The sequence below is a fragment of the Puma concolor genome, chromosome C2 (genome assembly GCF_028749965.1).
Source record: "Puma concolor isolate L17-30 chromosome C2, mPumCon1.1.hap2, whole genome shotgun sequence".
Lineage (NCBI taxonomy): Eukaryota > Metazoa > Chordata > Mammalia > Carnivora > Felidae > Puma > Puma concolor.
The window spans coordinates 114,029,411-114,046,008 of NC_141675.1; the positions used below are offsets into that span (position 1 = coordinate 114,029,411).

The window sequence follows — 16,598 nt, forward strand, 5'->3', positions numbered from 1 at the left end:
ATGAAATAATTTCCTTTAGGTCCTCTTTGGCTGTCTACAAGAGCAAAGAAGGACACAGGCCAAAGCGGAGATGTGCCATTGATCCCCGTGCTCAGTTGGTCCAGCCTCCCCACCCAAACGTTTCCAATCAGTTTGTCTGTCTAAAGGACAGAGCCTTAGGCCAAAATTAAATAATTGCTTTTGTTCTTCTCTTCTATAGCTATCGTCACAAAGAATTTCCAGTATCCTTTTAAGCCGGGATTAATTCTGACTCTGGGAGCAACGGGATATAAATTACAGTTGACAGTACAAAGCAGTACAGCTTTAGCATGGAGAGCCCAAAAGAAAGCTTGGGCTTTCTGGACCTCCGACTCCCTAAACTTGGAAAGCTCTCGTCTCCTCTCTGCATCTGGGTTTCTCCATTCATAAAAAGAATAGGGTTGTACTGTAAAACAGTTGCCCCAAATCCAGAGACTCATCCCGCCCCCAACTCAAAAAAAAAACAAAACAAAAAACCAAGAACCATGCATTTCCTTTAACACCAAAGGGGAAAACGTGATGGCGCGAAGACCCAACACCTGCCGGTACTGGGCGCCAGAAGTACCTACCACCCGCGGCCTGGCGCGGGGTGGAGCCAGAGAGGGAGCGGGAGCTCAGGCAGGAGCCGGAGCGGGCCGCCCCCCAGCGTGCGCACGCCGCCCCGCCCCGCCCCGCCCCGCCCCGCCCCCAGCCGCTGCCCCGCCCGCTCGCGGCCGCGCGCAACAGGCCGAGCAGGGTGAGTGGAGCGGTGTTCGCCGCCTGCCCCGCGCCGCCGGGGGCGGGGTTGTGCACGTCCTGTTGGGCCTCCGAGCGCTGGTGCGGGTAGGGCCTGTCGGGTGGCCTGAGAGCCCAGTCCCCAGGACCTTCAGAGCGGCCGGGGCGGCCTGGTGGGCGCTGGTGCTTTTGGGACCGGGGACGCGCGCCGACGCGGTCCATGATCCCGGGGACCGGGGCAGGGAGGACACGCCGGGTCTGCTGCTGCCCGGATGCGGGAGTAGGGTCACGAATCGCTTGAGCACCGAGAGTGGCCCACGTGGGCCGCCGGTGGTCTGGAGACTGGGACGAGCGCGCGGAAAGTTTGGAGGCTCCGCCGGGAGGGTGACGCCCGCCGGGGAGCGCGGCCTCCACGTGGGTTGTGCCTCTGGCGTCAGGTCGGGCCTAAGAGAGGCTTTACTGCTGGGAGCCCTGCAGCCAGGGCTACGGGGCGGGGGCGTCGCGGCTGTCTGGTCCCAGCCTGACTTTAAAATTACAGACCCCTCTGCCAGTTCACTCAGCAAGTGTTACTAGTTCGGCAGCCCGACAGTGGGTTGTCCAACAGGTTCGTGAGGCCGGCTTGCTCACTGCGTGTTCAGGAAGCAGGGGCCTGGGAGTCCAGTGATGAGCTGTAAATTCGGCGCCAGGCCATTGATTTCCCTGGACTCACGTTTAAATGGAGGAGCCTGACTTATCCAGCCTCTGCCACCATCGCTTGGATAGTTTTTGCCTCTCTGGCCTCATCCTTCGTAACATCGTGCTTACTACAAGACACGGAGGTGTTGTAATCTATTTTCTTTTTAAAATAGGACTAAAAGGGGGGCGCCTGGGTGGCGCAGTCGGTTAAGCGTCCGACTTCAGCCAGGTCACGATCTCGCGGTCCGTGAGTTCGAGCCCCGCGTCAGGCTCTGGGCTGATGGCTCAGAGCCTGGAGCCTGTTTCCGATTCTGTGTCTCCCTCTCTCTCTGCCCCTCCCCCGTTCATGCTGTGTCTCTCTCTGTCCCCCAAAAAATAAATAAACGTTGAAAAAAAATAAAATAGGACTAAAAGGGTAACTGCCAATCACCGCATTAGGTCAACAGGAGAACGAGTTTTCCCTCCGGATGAACATTTCTGTTAGGCAGAAAAGGAGTATTTTAGGTCAGGGTGGGCTGGGTTGCTTAGTGGGTTAAGCATCTGACTCTTGGTTTTGGCCCAGTTTATGATCCCAGGGTTAGTGGGTTCAAGCCCCCCATTTGGCTCCATGCTGACAGTGTGGAGCCTGCTTGCGATTCTCTCTCTCCCTCTCTCCCTCTCTCCCTCTCTCTCTAAATAAACAAATAAACCTAAAAAAAATATTTTAGGTCAGCCGAGGCAACCTCGTTACAGGTCATATTTCCGTCAGGTGTATGTGTTTAATTGAGCAGAATTTGACTAATGTTAATGGATCTAAAATTCCAACGGAATATTTCCTGTGTTAATGTAGATTTTTAGGACCCAGCACAAGAAGTGCTTAATCTAGTAGGCTTGATAGGGAGCCTAGAAATTTGCAGGTGAACAAGTATTTCTGGTGACTACACTGTAAAAAGCTCTGCTCTGAAGACTGTAGAGACATACCTCCCTCTGGTTGGTAATAACCACTGCAGGCTAATTTGCCTTTCAGCTCTGACAGTGCGGTTGAATACCCAAGCTACAGCTGCCATCGGAATTATCCCCTTTGAATAAACTGTTTTCCTCCCAACTCTGTTTTGTGTAAGGCTTTTGAGGATTTTTCTCTAATATTATATACAGACGATGAAAAAGGAGGACAATTCATTCAGCAAACATTTCTTGGGGACCTATGTGCCCTGTTCTGTGCTAGGCTCTGGGACCGTGCAGATGGCTGTTCCCCAGACGAAGCTGTGTTGACTTTTTGTCAGTGAATATTACTACAGAAAAGAAGGTTAGGACACTTAAGGATATAAAGGCTCGGTTTATATTTATTGGCTGTAGAATGGATATCAGTGGATTTTATTGTAGAGTTTTAATCCTTCAAAGTTGTTCAGATCAGTTGGTGGTTTTTTTTTTTTTAATCTGTGGGCAGCTAGTAAAATATGAACTGTGACTCTTTTTACACTAATGCTTATAGTCAACTCAGATTGGAAACATTTTTTTTTTTTTAAAAATTGGAATAATAGATATATATAACAGTTTCAGGTGTATACCATGATTTGATATTTGTATAAATTGTTAAATGATACCAATTGCTTTTTTTTTAAAGTTAATGTTTATTTTTGAAAGAGAGAGACAGAGTGTGAGTGGGTGAGGGGCAGAGAGAGAGAGACAGAATCAGAAGCAGGCTCCAGGCTCTGAGCTGTCAGCACAGAACCCGACATAGGGCTGGAACTCACGCAAGTGAGATCATACCTGAGCCGAAGTGGAACACTGAACCTACTGAGCTACCCAGGCCAGTTGCTTTTTTAATAGCCACTAATTGCTTTTTCAAAGGCTGCTTTTTTTCCCTGTAGCTTTATAAAAATAATTACTTTAAACTTCTGTTTGGGTGGTCTGTGAGGTTTCTGGGCTGGACGGTATTGGCTTTACTTTTCTAGACAAAGGTTTTCCTTGTCTCATTACTATATTTCTTAGATACTTTAGAAAACAATTTTTTTATGTTTATTTATATTTGTGTGTGTGAGAGAGAGAGTGAGCGAGCGAGCAGGAGAGGGGCAGAGAGGGAGACACAGGATCTGAAGCAGCCTCCAGACTCTGAGCTATCAGCACAGAGCTCTCCGTGAGGCATGAAGTCATGAGCTATGTGAGATCATGACCTGAGCTGAAGTCAGATACTCAACTGCTGAGCCACTCGGGTGCCCCTAAATTTCTTAGATTCTAAGATATGCTTTTTACTTTTTCTGAAATTGTGATGCATACTAGGATTTTTACATGTTTAATGTGATAGGGTATGTCATCTGTTCTCTCCTCCACTCCCCAAAGCTATTAAAAAGAATGGTTGTCTTACAATATGGGTAGTGTGAGAATCAGAGAAATAGTTTATTTGCCCAGTAATCTCTAAGCCAGGTTCCAATTAACTGAGCCTTAAATCATTTCAATATGAAGGCAGACAAGAAATGATGCAACTTTTGGCAGTATAAATAGTGAAATATAGATTCTAACAAAAACATTTGTTATGCAGTGCTGGGTTTATTATGTTAGTGATCGTAGATAGGAAAAATGCTTTAAGTGATTTTTTTGGCTTAGGTAGGCTTAAAGAAAGGCCTTTCAGCGGCATCTTCCTGCTGTCCACATCCCTTAAATTTTAAACTGACCAATTGTGAGAGATAAGAGATGTGTGGCTGAATATGAAATTATGTTTTCATTATAGGGTACCTTAATGGTAACAAACCTTCTGAACCAATTTAACACTTTTTTTAATGGTTACTTATTTTTGAGAGAGAGAGAGTGAGTGCAAGCAGGGGAGGGGCAGAGTTGGGGGAAAGAGGATCCTAAGCGGGCTCCATGCTGACAGCACAGAGCTCGATGCTGGGTTCGAACTCATTAGCAAATCATGACCTGAGCTGAAGTCAGATGCTTAACCAACTGAGCCACCCAGGTGCCCCCGATTTAACACTTTTTAAAAATAGTGAGCAATGTGTTGGGGGGATCTCTAAGACCATCCCTTGGTTCAGTGATTTACTAGGACTCACAGCTGATTTATTATAGCAAAAGACCAGGTGCTTAATTGGCCCAGCAACTAGTTGTGACAACCCGTGTGAAATGTTGCCAGCCAGAGAAGCTCATCAGACACTCAGAACTGAGGGTTTTTACTGGGGACTGACCACATAGGCACCCTCTGCCTGGCACCTACCAAAATTCCAGACTCCGAGAAGGAAAACAGGTGTTCATTATAAACCACATTGTGCAAACAATTAAGGCAGAGTGAGTCACTCTTATCAGTTAAAGGTGGTGGAATGCTCCTGAAATCTGAGTTCTCAGACCTTAGCTATAGTCGGGCCTTTCAAAGGATGGCTGGTAACTCTTCTGCACGAGCTGTGCTTTTTACTGTGTTTTCATGTCTCCTTGCATTTCTGCATCACATCTGGGTTCCAAGTATTAGCAATACTTTTGTTCATGGAAGCCTTGATTCTTTAATTGAAAAATCACACTGGCTGGGAAGCTTGAAAGGTGTGCAGAACATTTTCAGAAAATGTCTCATTGGTGACATAGCCAACACCAAAGTTTGTTTTTTTCTAAGCTTAAGCCTTCAGTCCTCCAGTGCAAGCTTTTAGGGTCAGTTTGTACTTTTTTCCACCTCCGTCCATCAGTTTGTACTTGTTTTCCACTTCTGTCCTATGTGCCCTACCAAAGGCACTTGATCTGAGCTGTACACAAGTTTAGCAGCTAAAATGAGGGCACTAGAGTTGTATATTTTGATGTTTCCACTTCCTGAATTGTTCAGTTTATATTTGGGTTGCATTCCAAAGGTTCATTTGTAAATTGTTGCAATGTGTAACACAGTGTTCCAGGTGCTTACTTGCCAGGCCAGACCACTAATTCTACTTAGTCCACAGTGTAGCTGAAATACAGCTTAGTTATAATAACAAAAGGGCAGAAAACAGTGTTCTTAAAATTTTGCTAGCAGTACAAAATAGAAAACTGTGATATCTATAAATAAGTTATTGGTCTCTGGGAAAAATCGTTCTTTATAAGTGCAGTGGTTCTTAGCCCTTCTTTAAGAATCAGGTGAGCACAATGTGCCCGCACCCAAATAAATATTTATATAGAGAGATGTAGACACACAGTTTGAAATAGGATCTTACAGTGTCTGAAAATTCATGTAATTTGAAATACCATTCTTGAACCCCAGGTGAAGAACACCTGCATTATTGTAAGTGTGACGATAGTTGTGGTTTGGGGACAGTTCTGAGAGAGGCTTGGCAGGGCTTGGGATTGTCACTCCTCAGATGTGGTCCATGGACCAGCAAAAGCATTGTTACCTGGGAGCTTGTTAGAAATACAGAAGGCAGTTCTAGAAGGCGATGCCTAGGTGATGTTGGTATTGTGTCTTAGTTTAAAAGTTAAAGCTTTTTAAAAATGGGGCATAACTGTCTTTAGCCTTTACTTTGTAGTCTCGAACTCGTTTGGTTTTTTTTAATGGGGGCGGGTTTTCTCATAAAGTAGCAGTTTTCAGGAAAAAGCTGGGAATCAAAAGTGCGGAGGTTCATGTGGTGAGGAAGACTTGGGAGCAGCAGCTTCTTGTTCCAGCCACCAGGTGACACTGGCCCAGGGCACCTGGGCTGCCTTCCTAACAGTTGGGGGTGGTGCTGTGGTAAGGAGCACCTGGCTGTGAGCCCCTGTTGGTAGTTCTCGAGGCGAGTGCCTGTAACTCAAGAGTGCGTCTAATTAGATTTGGGACCTGGTGCTGATTGAAGCCAAAGTCAAGATTTTAGACTGCTGTGTCAACGGCCACGGGCTAAAACTGTGACTAGGAACTGCTTAGGTGGCTGAACCATTTAATTTGGGATCATTATACCTCCTAACAAACAAACGGTGACTTTAACGATTTAGTGCCTATGCCCGAGAAAAAAAATGCTTTCCTTAGATGAATATGTAATCTGAGTGGTGTTTGAGGCTGAATCCTATCTTGGATGATGTGGTGTTAGATTAAGGCTGTATCCCATCCTGGAGGAAAGGGCTTTGACTTACAAGTGCTCATGAAGGTGGCATGGTCACACGAGTTGTGTGTGCGCCATCTGCTAATGTTAGAACTCCTGGTGAACCTAACCACGTGTGCTTTGTTCTCTGGTAGGTGCACCTCGTCACTGCTTTGTCTTGAAGACAGAACGATGCCGAAGAAAGCAAAGCCCACAGGGAATGGGAAGGAAGAGGGGTCTGTTCCCTGCAAGCAGGTGAAGATAGAGGCAGCTGGTGGACCCTCCTCTATTTTAAATTTTGAAAGCCCCAGTGATCTGTTTGAAAGTTTAATCTCGCCCATCAAGACAGAGACTTTTTTCAGGGAATTCTGGGAGAAGAAGCCCCTTCTCATTCAGAGAGATGACCCTGCAGTGGCTACATATTACCGGTCCCTGTTCAGGCTGTCAGATCTGAAGAGTCTATGCAGCCGGGGTATGTTCTATGGAAGAGACATAAATGTCTGCCGGTGTGTCAATGGGAAGAAGAAGGTTTTAAATAAAGATGGCAAAGTGCACTTTCTTCAACTGAGAAAAGATTTTGATCAGAAAAGGGCAACAATTCAGTTTCACCAACCTCAGAGATTTAAGGTAACAGGTTCTCCCTATTATGGAATCGTTAAATGTATTAAAGTGCTAACATTTGGCCACAGGTCAGCTCAGGGGAGAACCTGTGATGAACCTGCCAGTCTGAGAAGAGATACCTCCTGTTTGCTCTTTAAATGCATTCCAAATTAGGAGACCCTGTGTTATCTTTTGGCTAAACCATTGGAATCTCCCAACAACTCAGGTGGACATGATTAGATGTCATCACACTGCAAAAACTCTATTGCAAGTTTATAAATTATTACCCCTTCAGGAGCGTGTTCTGTGGGCTGTTTTATGTTTTGGTATATGGTAGACCTTTCTATTTGGTCATTATAAATTAAATTATAATTAAATATCATTATAATATAAGGTGTGATAGTGTCGAGGTGATCATTTTCTTCTTGAAGTTACTTCCCTTTACTGCTGACATTCTAGCTAAGTAGAGGCTTTAGAGCTGTGACCGGATCAAGGACCAGATGCATGTTCAAGAAGGAGACTTCACCCTTATTAACAGCCGCTCAGGTGGCATTGAGGAGCTGGGTCTTAGAACTGTTCCTGGGGAGACAGTCATAGATGGAGGGTAGCTGTGATTTGCAAGTCTGGGAGACTGGCTAACTTTTTATTCTGTATCAGTGGTTAACATTTGAGAAATACTTGGCCTTCTTTCTGCTCAGTTTCTGCTTTATAAAATGCAGTCATAGCTTATCTGCTTCTGTAGAGGTTTGAAATCTTTACATGACAGGTGGCCCAGAAGGATTGAGGGCGTATTCTGAGTTCAGAAATTCCCTTTTGTGATCCATGGCTGAACCCAAATGGCAGCATGGGAGGAGAAGGAGAGTGGTTCCTAAGGCTCCATGTTGAGGATTCTGGCTGTGTGATGGCTCCTGGGACTTTGTCATCAGTTACCAGTAATGTTTCCTATGATTGAACTCAGTTGCTTTGTTAGAGCCCATTGGCCAAATCTAGTGAATGCATTTTGCTGTCTACATAAAGGATCTTGAACCTGTTTCTGCTCTGCAGAAAGGGTAAGTACTCTTAGATGTTTCAGTACAAGTCCTAATTTCAGATATTCCATCTCATGCAATCATAAGAAGTTGAAATGTCCCTAGGTTGCCAACCTTTTGGCCCAAACACCCAAAAAGAACTTATAAATCACTTGCCAGACCAAGTCATGATTTGTGTTCAGGAAATGTGGACACCACAGTGCTTCTCTCTTAGCTAGTCCTTGACTCTTCTCTTGGTTAGAAGCAACGCTTCTTAAAATGTGTGTTTTACCACACTCAGATATCACCTCACGCCAGTCAGAGTGGCCAAAATGAACAAATCAGGAGACTATAGATGCTGGAGAGGATGTGGAGAAACGGGAACCCTCTTGCACTGTTGGTGGGAATGCAAACTGGTGCAGCCACTCTGGAGAACAGGGTGGAGGTTCCTCAAAAAATTAAAAATAGACATACTCTATGACCCAGCAGTAGCACTGCTAGGAATTTACCCAAGGGATACAGGAGTACTGATGCATAGGGGCACTTGTACCCCAATGTTTATAGCAGCACTCTCAACAATAGCCAAATTATTTTTTTTTAATTTTTTTTAACGTTTATTTATTTTTGAGACAGAGAGAGACAGAGCATGAGTGGGGGAGGGGCAGAGAGAGAGGGCGACACAGAATTTGAAACAGGCTCCAGGCTCTGAGCTGTCAGCACAGAGCCCGACACGGGCTCGAACTCACGGACTGCGAGATCATGACCCGAGCCGAAGTCAGCCGCTCAACCGACTGAGCCACCCAGGCGCCCCAACAATAGCCAAATTATGGAAAGAGCCTAAATGTCCATCAACTGATGAATGGATAAAGAAATTGTGGTTTATATACACAATGGAGTACTACGTGGCAATGAGAAGGAATGAAATATGGCCCTTTGTAGCAATGTGGATGGAACTGGAGAGCGTGATGCTAAGTGAAATAAGCCATACAGAGAAAGACAGATACCATATGTTTTCACTCTTATGTGGAACCTGAGAAACTTAACGGAAACCCATGGGGGAGGGGAAGGAAAAAAAAAAAAAAGAGAGGTTAGAGTGGGAGAGAGCCAAAGCCTAAGAGACTCTTAAAAACTGAGAACAAACTGAGGGTTGATGGGGGGTGGGAGGGCGGGGGGGGGGGGGTGGGTGATGGGTATTGAGGAGGGCACCTTTTTTTTTTTTCAATATATGAAGTTTATTGTCAAATTGGTTTCCATACAACACCCAGTGCTCATCCCAAAAGGTGGAGGAGGGCACCTTTTGAGATGAGCACTGGGTGTTGTATGGAAACCAATTGGACAATAAATTTCATATATTGAAGAAAAATAAAAACTTTAAAAAAATGTGTGTTTTAGACATCTAATAACTATGAACATAAAAGGTCAGTGAAGTTGATTGTATGTGATTGGGTCACAAACCAGTACAAAGTTATTATTTGGCATATGTATGGTGTCCTTAATGGCTGTCATATCTGTACATTAGAATTATCTTTGGCTTTTCTCTGCTCATCTCTTAAGTCCTGTACATTTCTCCTCTCTGATTCCAGGTGGGCCAAACACTTGTACTTGCTTTGCCCCGTTGACTCTGTTCTTTGGCCAGGTTTATGAAAGTAGGAAGGATGAGCTTTCTCAGTCTAAACTCAGCTCCCAGGATAGACTGGGTTGCACCCTGCCTCTTGTCTTTCCACCAGTAGAGAGACCTATAGGAGCTGTGGGAGCTCATCCTCTTATAGTAGAATCTGGGTTCTAAATATTTTCTCAGAAGGACTAGTGTTGTGTATTTAGGAATGTGCATGTTAATATCAGGATTGAAAAAGTCTAGAGATGGTTTGTCAGTAGCTAGGTTGGGAGACTGTTTAGTGGACAGTTAGTGCCTTGTTTATTGGGGTCTCAGTATGTGCACAACTTATTATTCTAGTTGGTCTGGAGGTGAATAAGGAGGAATCAGAAAGCCATAAGTTGTTTCCACTCCTGCTTTGGGTAATCCATATGTTAAAGGTCTGGGTGAGTTTACCAAATACACGTGTTCACTTGAACCTTCTAACAGACATTTAAAATAGAGCATTCATTGTGGTCTGCATCTTACATGTGAAAAAAAAAAAAACAGGTTCAGAGATGTGACTTTTTCGTAACTGCTAAGTAAGCACTTCCGACTCCAAATTTGAGGCAGTTTCATACCATACTTTTAAAGATGTTATTTGAAATGTAGTAGGGCTTTGGTGTGTGTGTTTTTGCTTTTCTCTAAGTGTACCCGTGGGCTTCTCTGGTCTTAGCAATTGCATTCAGTTTGGATTTTGTGAGTAGGTCAGTGGAGAGAGGAGGTTGTCCCCAGCAAGGGGAGAGGCTGCCACCTTCCCTTTTCGCTGCTCTGGGGTGCTCCTGGGCAGCTCCAGGCATAGTTGCGAGTCCTGAATTAAAGAAGACTGGTTTCAAAAGAGCCTTGTTTGTGCCTGAGTCAGTGTTGGTGAGGCAATGTAAGTAAGTTTGCAGGTAAGTTGTTTTATGCTGTTCCCCAACAACCTTGGGGGAAGGAGGTGGAGTCCTCATTTTACAAATAAAGAAGTGAAAGTCATTTAGTTTGTAACTGCATCTTGGATTGAGGTGCTTTGTCCTGATCTCTTTCTCCTAGGCTATACTTGGCAGATTCAGAAGCTAAAGGTTCAGGAGAAATAGGAAAATTGTGCAATTGCTAGGATTTTTGTAACCTTTAACAAGAAGGGAGACATATACGTATCAATTATAGACCCAGATGCTTGGGCTGGGAACCATAAAGTCACCTACATGGTCCTGAGATACCTCTCAAGCCATTAGAAAGAGAAGCTTTGGTTTTCTAATGGTTTCAGTCACCGTATAAATGTAATTACAGAACCAGGTCCTGCTGGCCCCTCCCTGGTATAAATTAGGCTTCTTGGGAGCTCTCTTAACTCTTTGGAGCTATTCAGAAGCCATTAAATTATTCTTCCTGTGTTAAGTAGAACCCTTGAGATCTATAAATAGAGTAGCCCAGTAGTCTTTATAAAGATGTCTCCCAAAGCTTTTTTTATACTGACCTAATTCTTTTCCACTTGAAACTTTTAATACTGTAGGTCCTTTTTCAGTCAAATGGTAGGATTGATTCCTAAGCTGTGGTTATTGGTTTACTCACCAAATTTTTAAAAATGCATTTTAGCGGGGCACTACAGTGGCTCAATTGGCTAAGTGTCCAACTCTTGGTTTCAGCTTAGGTCATGATCTCATGGTTTGTGAGTTCGAGTCCCACATGGGGCTGCCGCTGCCAGAGTGGAGCCAGCTTGGGATTGTCCCTCTGCCCCTCCCCTGATTGTGGGCACACTCATGCTCATGCATTCTTTCTCTCAAAAATAGGCAAATAAATAAATTAAAAAAAAAAAAAAACATTTTAGTGTCTGTTGTGTGTCAGGCACCGTACTTTCATACACTTGAGACTTGGGGTCTTGAATGTCCATTAGAGTCCTTGTAGGTGACCTGTGTTTTCCTTAAGATAATTCCAAAAGAGGCAATATGGAGCCATGGTTAAAGTGCTCAAGCCAGGCTGCCTGGATTTAAATCCTGGCCACGTCATCTAGTAGCTGTGTGTTCTCATGCTTCAGTTTCCTCGTCTGTAAACCAGGAAGGATGATAGTGCTCACCTTATGAGAGACACAGGGTTGTTGGGGACATATATAACCAGTATATGTAAAAGCCCTTAGAAACAGGGCTTGGAATAGAGAAAGTGCTAATAACCATGTGGCTTCCCTTCTCATCTGCTTGGGAAAATCAGGATTCATATTCTCTCTTTCTCTCTCTTTCTCTCTCTCTCTTTCTCTCTCTTTCTCTCTCTCTCTCTGTCTGTCTCTCTCTGGAACCAATGTATAACTCTCCCTGCACACATCTCCCCTTTCGCCCCTGCAAAAAAACTTGTTCTCTAATAAGTCTTTACTATTTCAATAAGTGGAACCAGGCACTAATTGCCCATCCAAAGCCAGGAGGGTTTGAATAGTCTTCCCCTTCCACCAGCCCACTGTACTTGGTGCCTCCCAGGCCCTGCCAGTGCTGCTTCCAGGGTGCATCTGCCCCTCTCTGCTTCTCCCCCACCACCCTGGTCATCTCTGGCCTGGGCGACTGCCTTAGTAGCTTCCAGACTGATCTCTCTTGCTTTTCTCCAGGCCATTCTCCACATAGCAGCCAGAGTGAGCTTTTAAAAATGTAAATTAAGGGGCACCTGAGTGGCTCAGTTGGTAAGCATCCGACTTGGGCTCAGGTCATGATTTCATGGTTCGTGGGTTCAAGCCCCACGTCGGGCTCTGTGCTGACAGCTCAGAGCCTGGAGCTTGCTTGGGATTCTGTGTCTCCCCTCTCTCTGTGCCCTTCCTCCACTCAGGCTCTGTCTCTCAAAAGTGAATAAAGATTAAAAAAAAATTTTTTTAACATAAATTAGATCATGTCATTGTCCTGCTTAAAATCCTGCATGACTCTTGATTGCCTGCTTTGCCAGTTTCTCGTTGTCTGTGCTGGTCTGCACCAGGATGGAAGGTTCTCCAGGGCACAGGCGTTGGCTCTTTCACTGCTGAATTCTTGGGTATGTGGAACATAATAGCTGCAGCATAAAGACTTGCTAAGTGAGTAAGAATGTGTCTTTCCTCTTATTTCTAATATACTTTTCACCTCTTCTCCTATCCTCCTTTCTTTTTCAGGATGAGCTTTGGAGGATCCAGGAGAAGCTAGAATGCTACTTTGGCTCCTTGGTTGGCTCGAATGTATACATAACCCCTGCAGGATCCCAGGGCCTCCCACCCCATTATGATGATGTCGAGGTAAGAGGAAGAAAATTGTTCTCTTGGGGCCTGGGTTAGCTGTCAGGGTTCAGTTCAGCTCTCTGCCCTTCTTGCTGTGTGGTCTTAGAGATCCTGACCTCACCTAGATGTTGGGCCAAATTAATCCCACCAAGCTGGCTTCCTGCTCATTCTCAAACAGGAGAGATGGTTTCCAGCCTTACTAATATAAAGAGCTACATATCCCTACAAAACAGGTATTTATTGAATCTGTCCACAGAAAAGCATGAGTGGCTTTTTCTGTAATTTCACAACGTAAGGGTTTTAATAAAGTGAGGTCACAAGTAATCTTTACATCTGCTTTCATTTTGTCCTTTTTCTGGAGCTGCCAAAAATGGATAATTTTTTCCATTTGTGAAAATCTTGGGGCAGCTTGAATGAAGGTCATGGTCTCACTTAAGCACTGGCACCTTGACAAGTGTTGCTTCACTCTCATGTGGCTGCCAAAAAAGGTAACTCTTTGGCTTGGGCATTTTGTACTTTTATTTTTATACTAATACAGTTATTAGTAAAACGTGTCCTTTTTCCCCCCTCTGAAGGCAATTTGATAGCAATACATTTCCCAAAAGTTTTTGATTTTGTTTTTAATATTTTAAACAGAGCTTTAAGATATCTTTGGCTGAATGAAGAATAAAAAACTTGACGTTTTCCTATCTGCCAAGGATGATATTCAGGATTTTAGGCACCATGAGTAATTTCTCAAACTTGGCTTTTCCCTCAGAGATTATGGGCTTTGTTGTCTGATAGAAGACTTAAAGGAAGGAGATAGTGGGATATAAAGAGCCCAGTGAGGCTTTATTACACTGAAAAGAATGAATATCCTTCCAGTATCAAGGTTCATGATGACCTGTTTTTTAAAAAGTGAAAAGCAGTAGTGGCAACTTTTATTCAAGTGTAGAGTGAAACATATCACTAATCTCTCATTTTTATTTTCCATCTGGAATGTGTAATTCATCGAAGCCCTTGGGGGGGCTAATACCCTAGAACCGCTTTGCCTCATGAATTGTCCAGAAGCTGACATTCCCAGGTCCTGTGGCTGTCTTTAGGTTTTCATCCTGCAGCTGGAGGGGGAGAAACACTGGTGCCTTTACCACCCCACTGTGCCCCTGGCACGAGAGTACAGCGTGGAGGCCGAGGACAGGATTGGGAGGCCGACACATGAGTTCACGTTGAAGGTACGGGACCTCTATCACGGGAGCTGCTCGTGAGTCAAGTTCAGGTCTGGGGTTTAGTGTTTGTGTGATGGTCCTCAGAATACACGCAAGAGCGTGGGGGGGGGGGGGAGGGTGGCTCTCACTCGGCCACGTGCAGCTTGTAAAGGAGACTTGGTGTTTGCATGTGTAGAGTTGAGCTGAGGAAATGTTACATTCATTTTCCAAACAACCTGTCTTCAAATATAACCCAAGTTCCACAGGAATGGATTATGAGCTCGGTGACTACTGACTGAGAAGTGGAAGGTTTGGCCTGGGGCAGCTTCACCAAATCTAAGAGAGCAGTCAGGACTGGGCTGTAGCTTGCTCAGGCAGAGCACAGCCAGGGGCTTCTTAGTTTTTTTGTTGGTAGAATGCTAGCATGACCCACTCTCCTCCTAATTGTACAGTAGACCCTCTCTGCACTCCCCTCCCTCCCCCTGCATGTGTAGCCACCAGAAGAATAGTAATAATGAAAGGTCTTAAGGAATCTTACTCCGGGAAGCCAGGTGGCTTGATCGTGGTGGCAGGCTCGCCGGCATCTTGCTACAGAAAGAGTCTGTGTTTGAGCAGTTAGCCTGGGTGGACTCGTAGCCAATCCCTAGCAGGTGAGATTGCTGAGAAAAAAATCTTAGAGGGATGAGAATAGGTCCTTAATTCAACTTTATATATTGAATTAAGATACCATAGTTAGCTCAAACCATTCCAGAGATTCTACCAACTTGATGTGTATAGTTACTGTTTTTGCATTTCTTGTGTCTTGAATTTATCACTAGTTATAACTACTCAATGCCTTATGGACCTTTCTTGATTTTAAAAAGTTTTCCTGCCCGCCGGTACCTAGGAGAACCAATCTCCTTTTTTGATGTGTGCTTACATTACAGGAGATTTGAATGGACACAATAAAGGTATCATTTTTTTAAGTTCTTGGTCAACAGTCAGCAGACCATGGCACATGGGCCAGAAATAATGGCCTGCTGCCTGTTTTTGTAAATAACGTTTACCGGAACACAACCATATGTATTCCTTATTTATTGTCTAGGGCTCCATTCACATTGCACCCATAGAGTTGGCTGGTTGCCACAGAGACCACATGGCCCATGAACCAATGTTTACCATGGAGCCCTTTACAAAAAGAGTTTACCAACCCTTGTTCTCCATGAAGCATGTTGAATAGGCTCTTGTTTGATTATTTTTAGGGAAAGATTAAGCTATCCATGGTCTCTGAGGCCCAGGCTGAGTTCCTTAGCTTGATGACAGCCAACTGGCCCTACCCAAGAAAGTTAGTCTTTATAGTGGTCTTCAGGTATAGATGATGTGGGTTCTGTGAGGCGGTGCTGGGAGGCCGGGATGTCATGGAGCGATGCCCATTGGTCACACTTGTGAGGATCTCCATTCATTAAGAGCAGCCCTGAGTCTCCTAGGAGGAGAAAGGCAAGCATCAGGTACCGTAGGGTTTTTTCGCAATTGCACATTTATATACATGTGAATTTTAAACCACCGAAGATCCTCAAATGAAATCTTGGCATAAATGCTTAGTATATGAAACAGAAAAGCTGAGTCATTCTGGGCGGGGTGGGCATGAAGGCCACGACGAAGGTCATCACACCTGGGATCTTGGGATGAAGACCACCCCTGTGATGGAAGCACCACTCTGTGGTTTTGGGGCCTGACATGCCTGGTTTTGAATGTAGCTGTGGTCGCTTAAGAGCTATGTGTTCTTGGGCAAGTTGTTTATGTCAGTCTCAGTTTCTCCTTTATTGAAAATGAGAGCATAATATTTACCTTGTAGGTTGTAAGAACTGAAGTTTTTTGTTTTTTGTTTTTTTTAATTGTTTATTTTTGAGAGAGACAGAGTGTGAGCGGGGAGGGGCAGAGAGAGAGGGAGACACAGAATCTGAAGCAGGCTCCGGTCTCTGAGCTGTCAGCGCAGAGCCTGATGTGGGGGTTAAACTCAAGAACTGTGAGAACATGACCTGAGCCAAAGTCGGATGCTTTACCAACTGAGCCATCCAGGTGTCCCGGAAGGATAGGTTTTGATGCCTCCTTTACAATGAAACTCCTTGGAAGAGACGGCTGTATGTCAGTACATTTATTACTGCTTATCAAATTACCACAAATTCCCACAAATTCAGTGGCTTAAAACAACACACATTTAGTTCTGCAGTTCATCAGTCCAGAAGGGATTTGGTTTTCCTTGGCTGAAATCAGGTATTGGCAAGACTGTTCCTTCCAGAGACTCTAGGGGAGAATCCATTTCCATGCTTTTTCTAGCTTTTAGAGACCTCCTGCATTCCTTGGCTCACAGCCCTTCCTCCATCTGCAAAGCCAGGAACATAGAGCCCAGTCTTTCTCACGCTGACATCTCTTTGGTTCTCTCCTCCTATACCATCTTCTACTTTTAGGGATCCTTGTGATTATGTCGTACCTGCCTGGATAATCCAGAATAATTTCCCTCTCAGCAACTTTAATTCCATTCACAGCCTATTCATATCATCTATATTTATAGATGCCGGGGATTAGGCCACAGACATCTTCAGGGACCCTGCCCAG

General features: G+C 44.7%; 1 protein-coding gene across 6 annotated transcripts in view; it reads left to right on the forward strand.

Moving 5' to 3' along the window:
- The first annotated feature begins 704 nt into the window (after positions 1-704).
- Positions 705-16,598, forward strand: part of RIOX2 (ribosomal oxygenase 2) — a 28,535-nt gene continuing 12,641 nt past the window's right edge. For 2 of the 6 annotated variants that reach the window (XM_086675661.1, XM_086675666.1), the window contains exons 1-4: positions 759-840; positions 6,539-7,010; positions 12,718-12,837; positions 13,902-14,030. In XM_086675661.1, coding sequence (XP_086531787.1) covers positions 6,576-7,010; positions 12,718-12,837; positions 13,902-14,030 — 684 coding nt within the window. In that variant the 5' untranslated portion in view covers positions 759-840; positions 6,539-6,575. The other 4 variants (XM_086675664.1, XM_086675662.1, XM_086675665.1 and 1 more) reach the window with 4 other exon arrangements.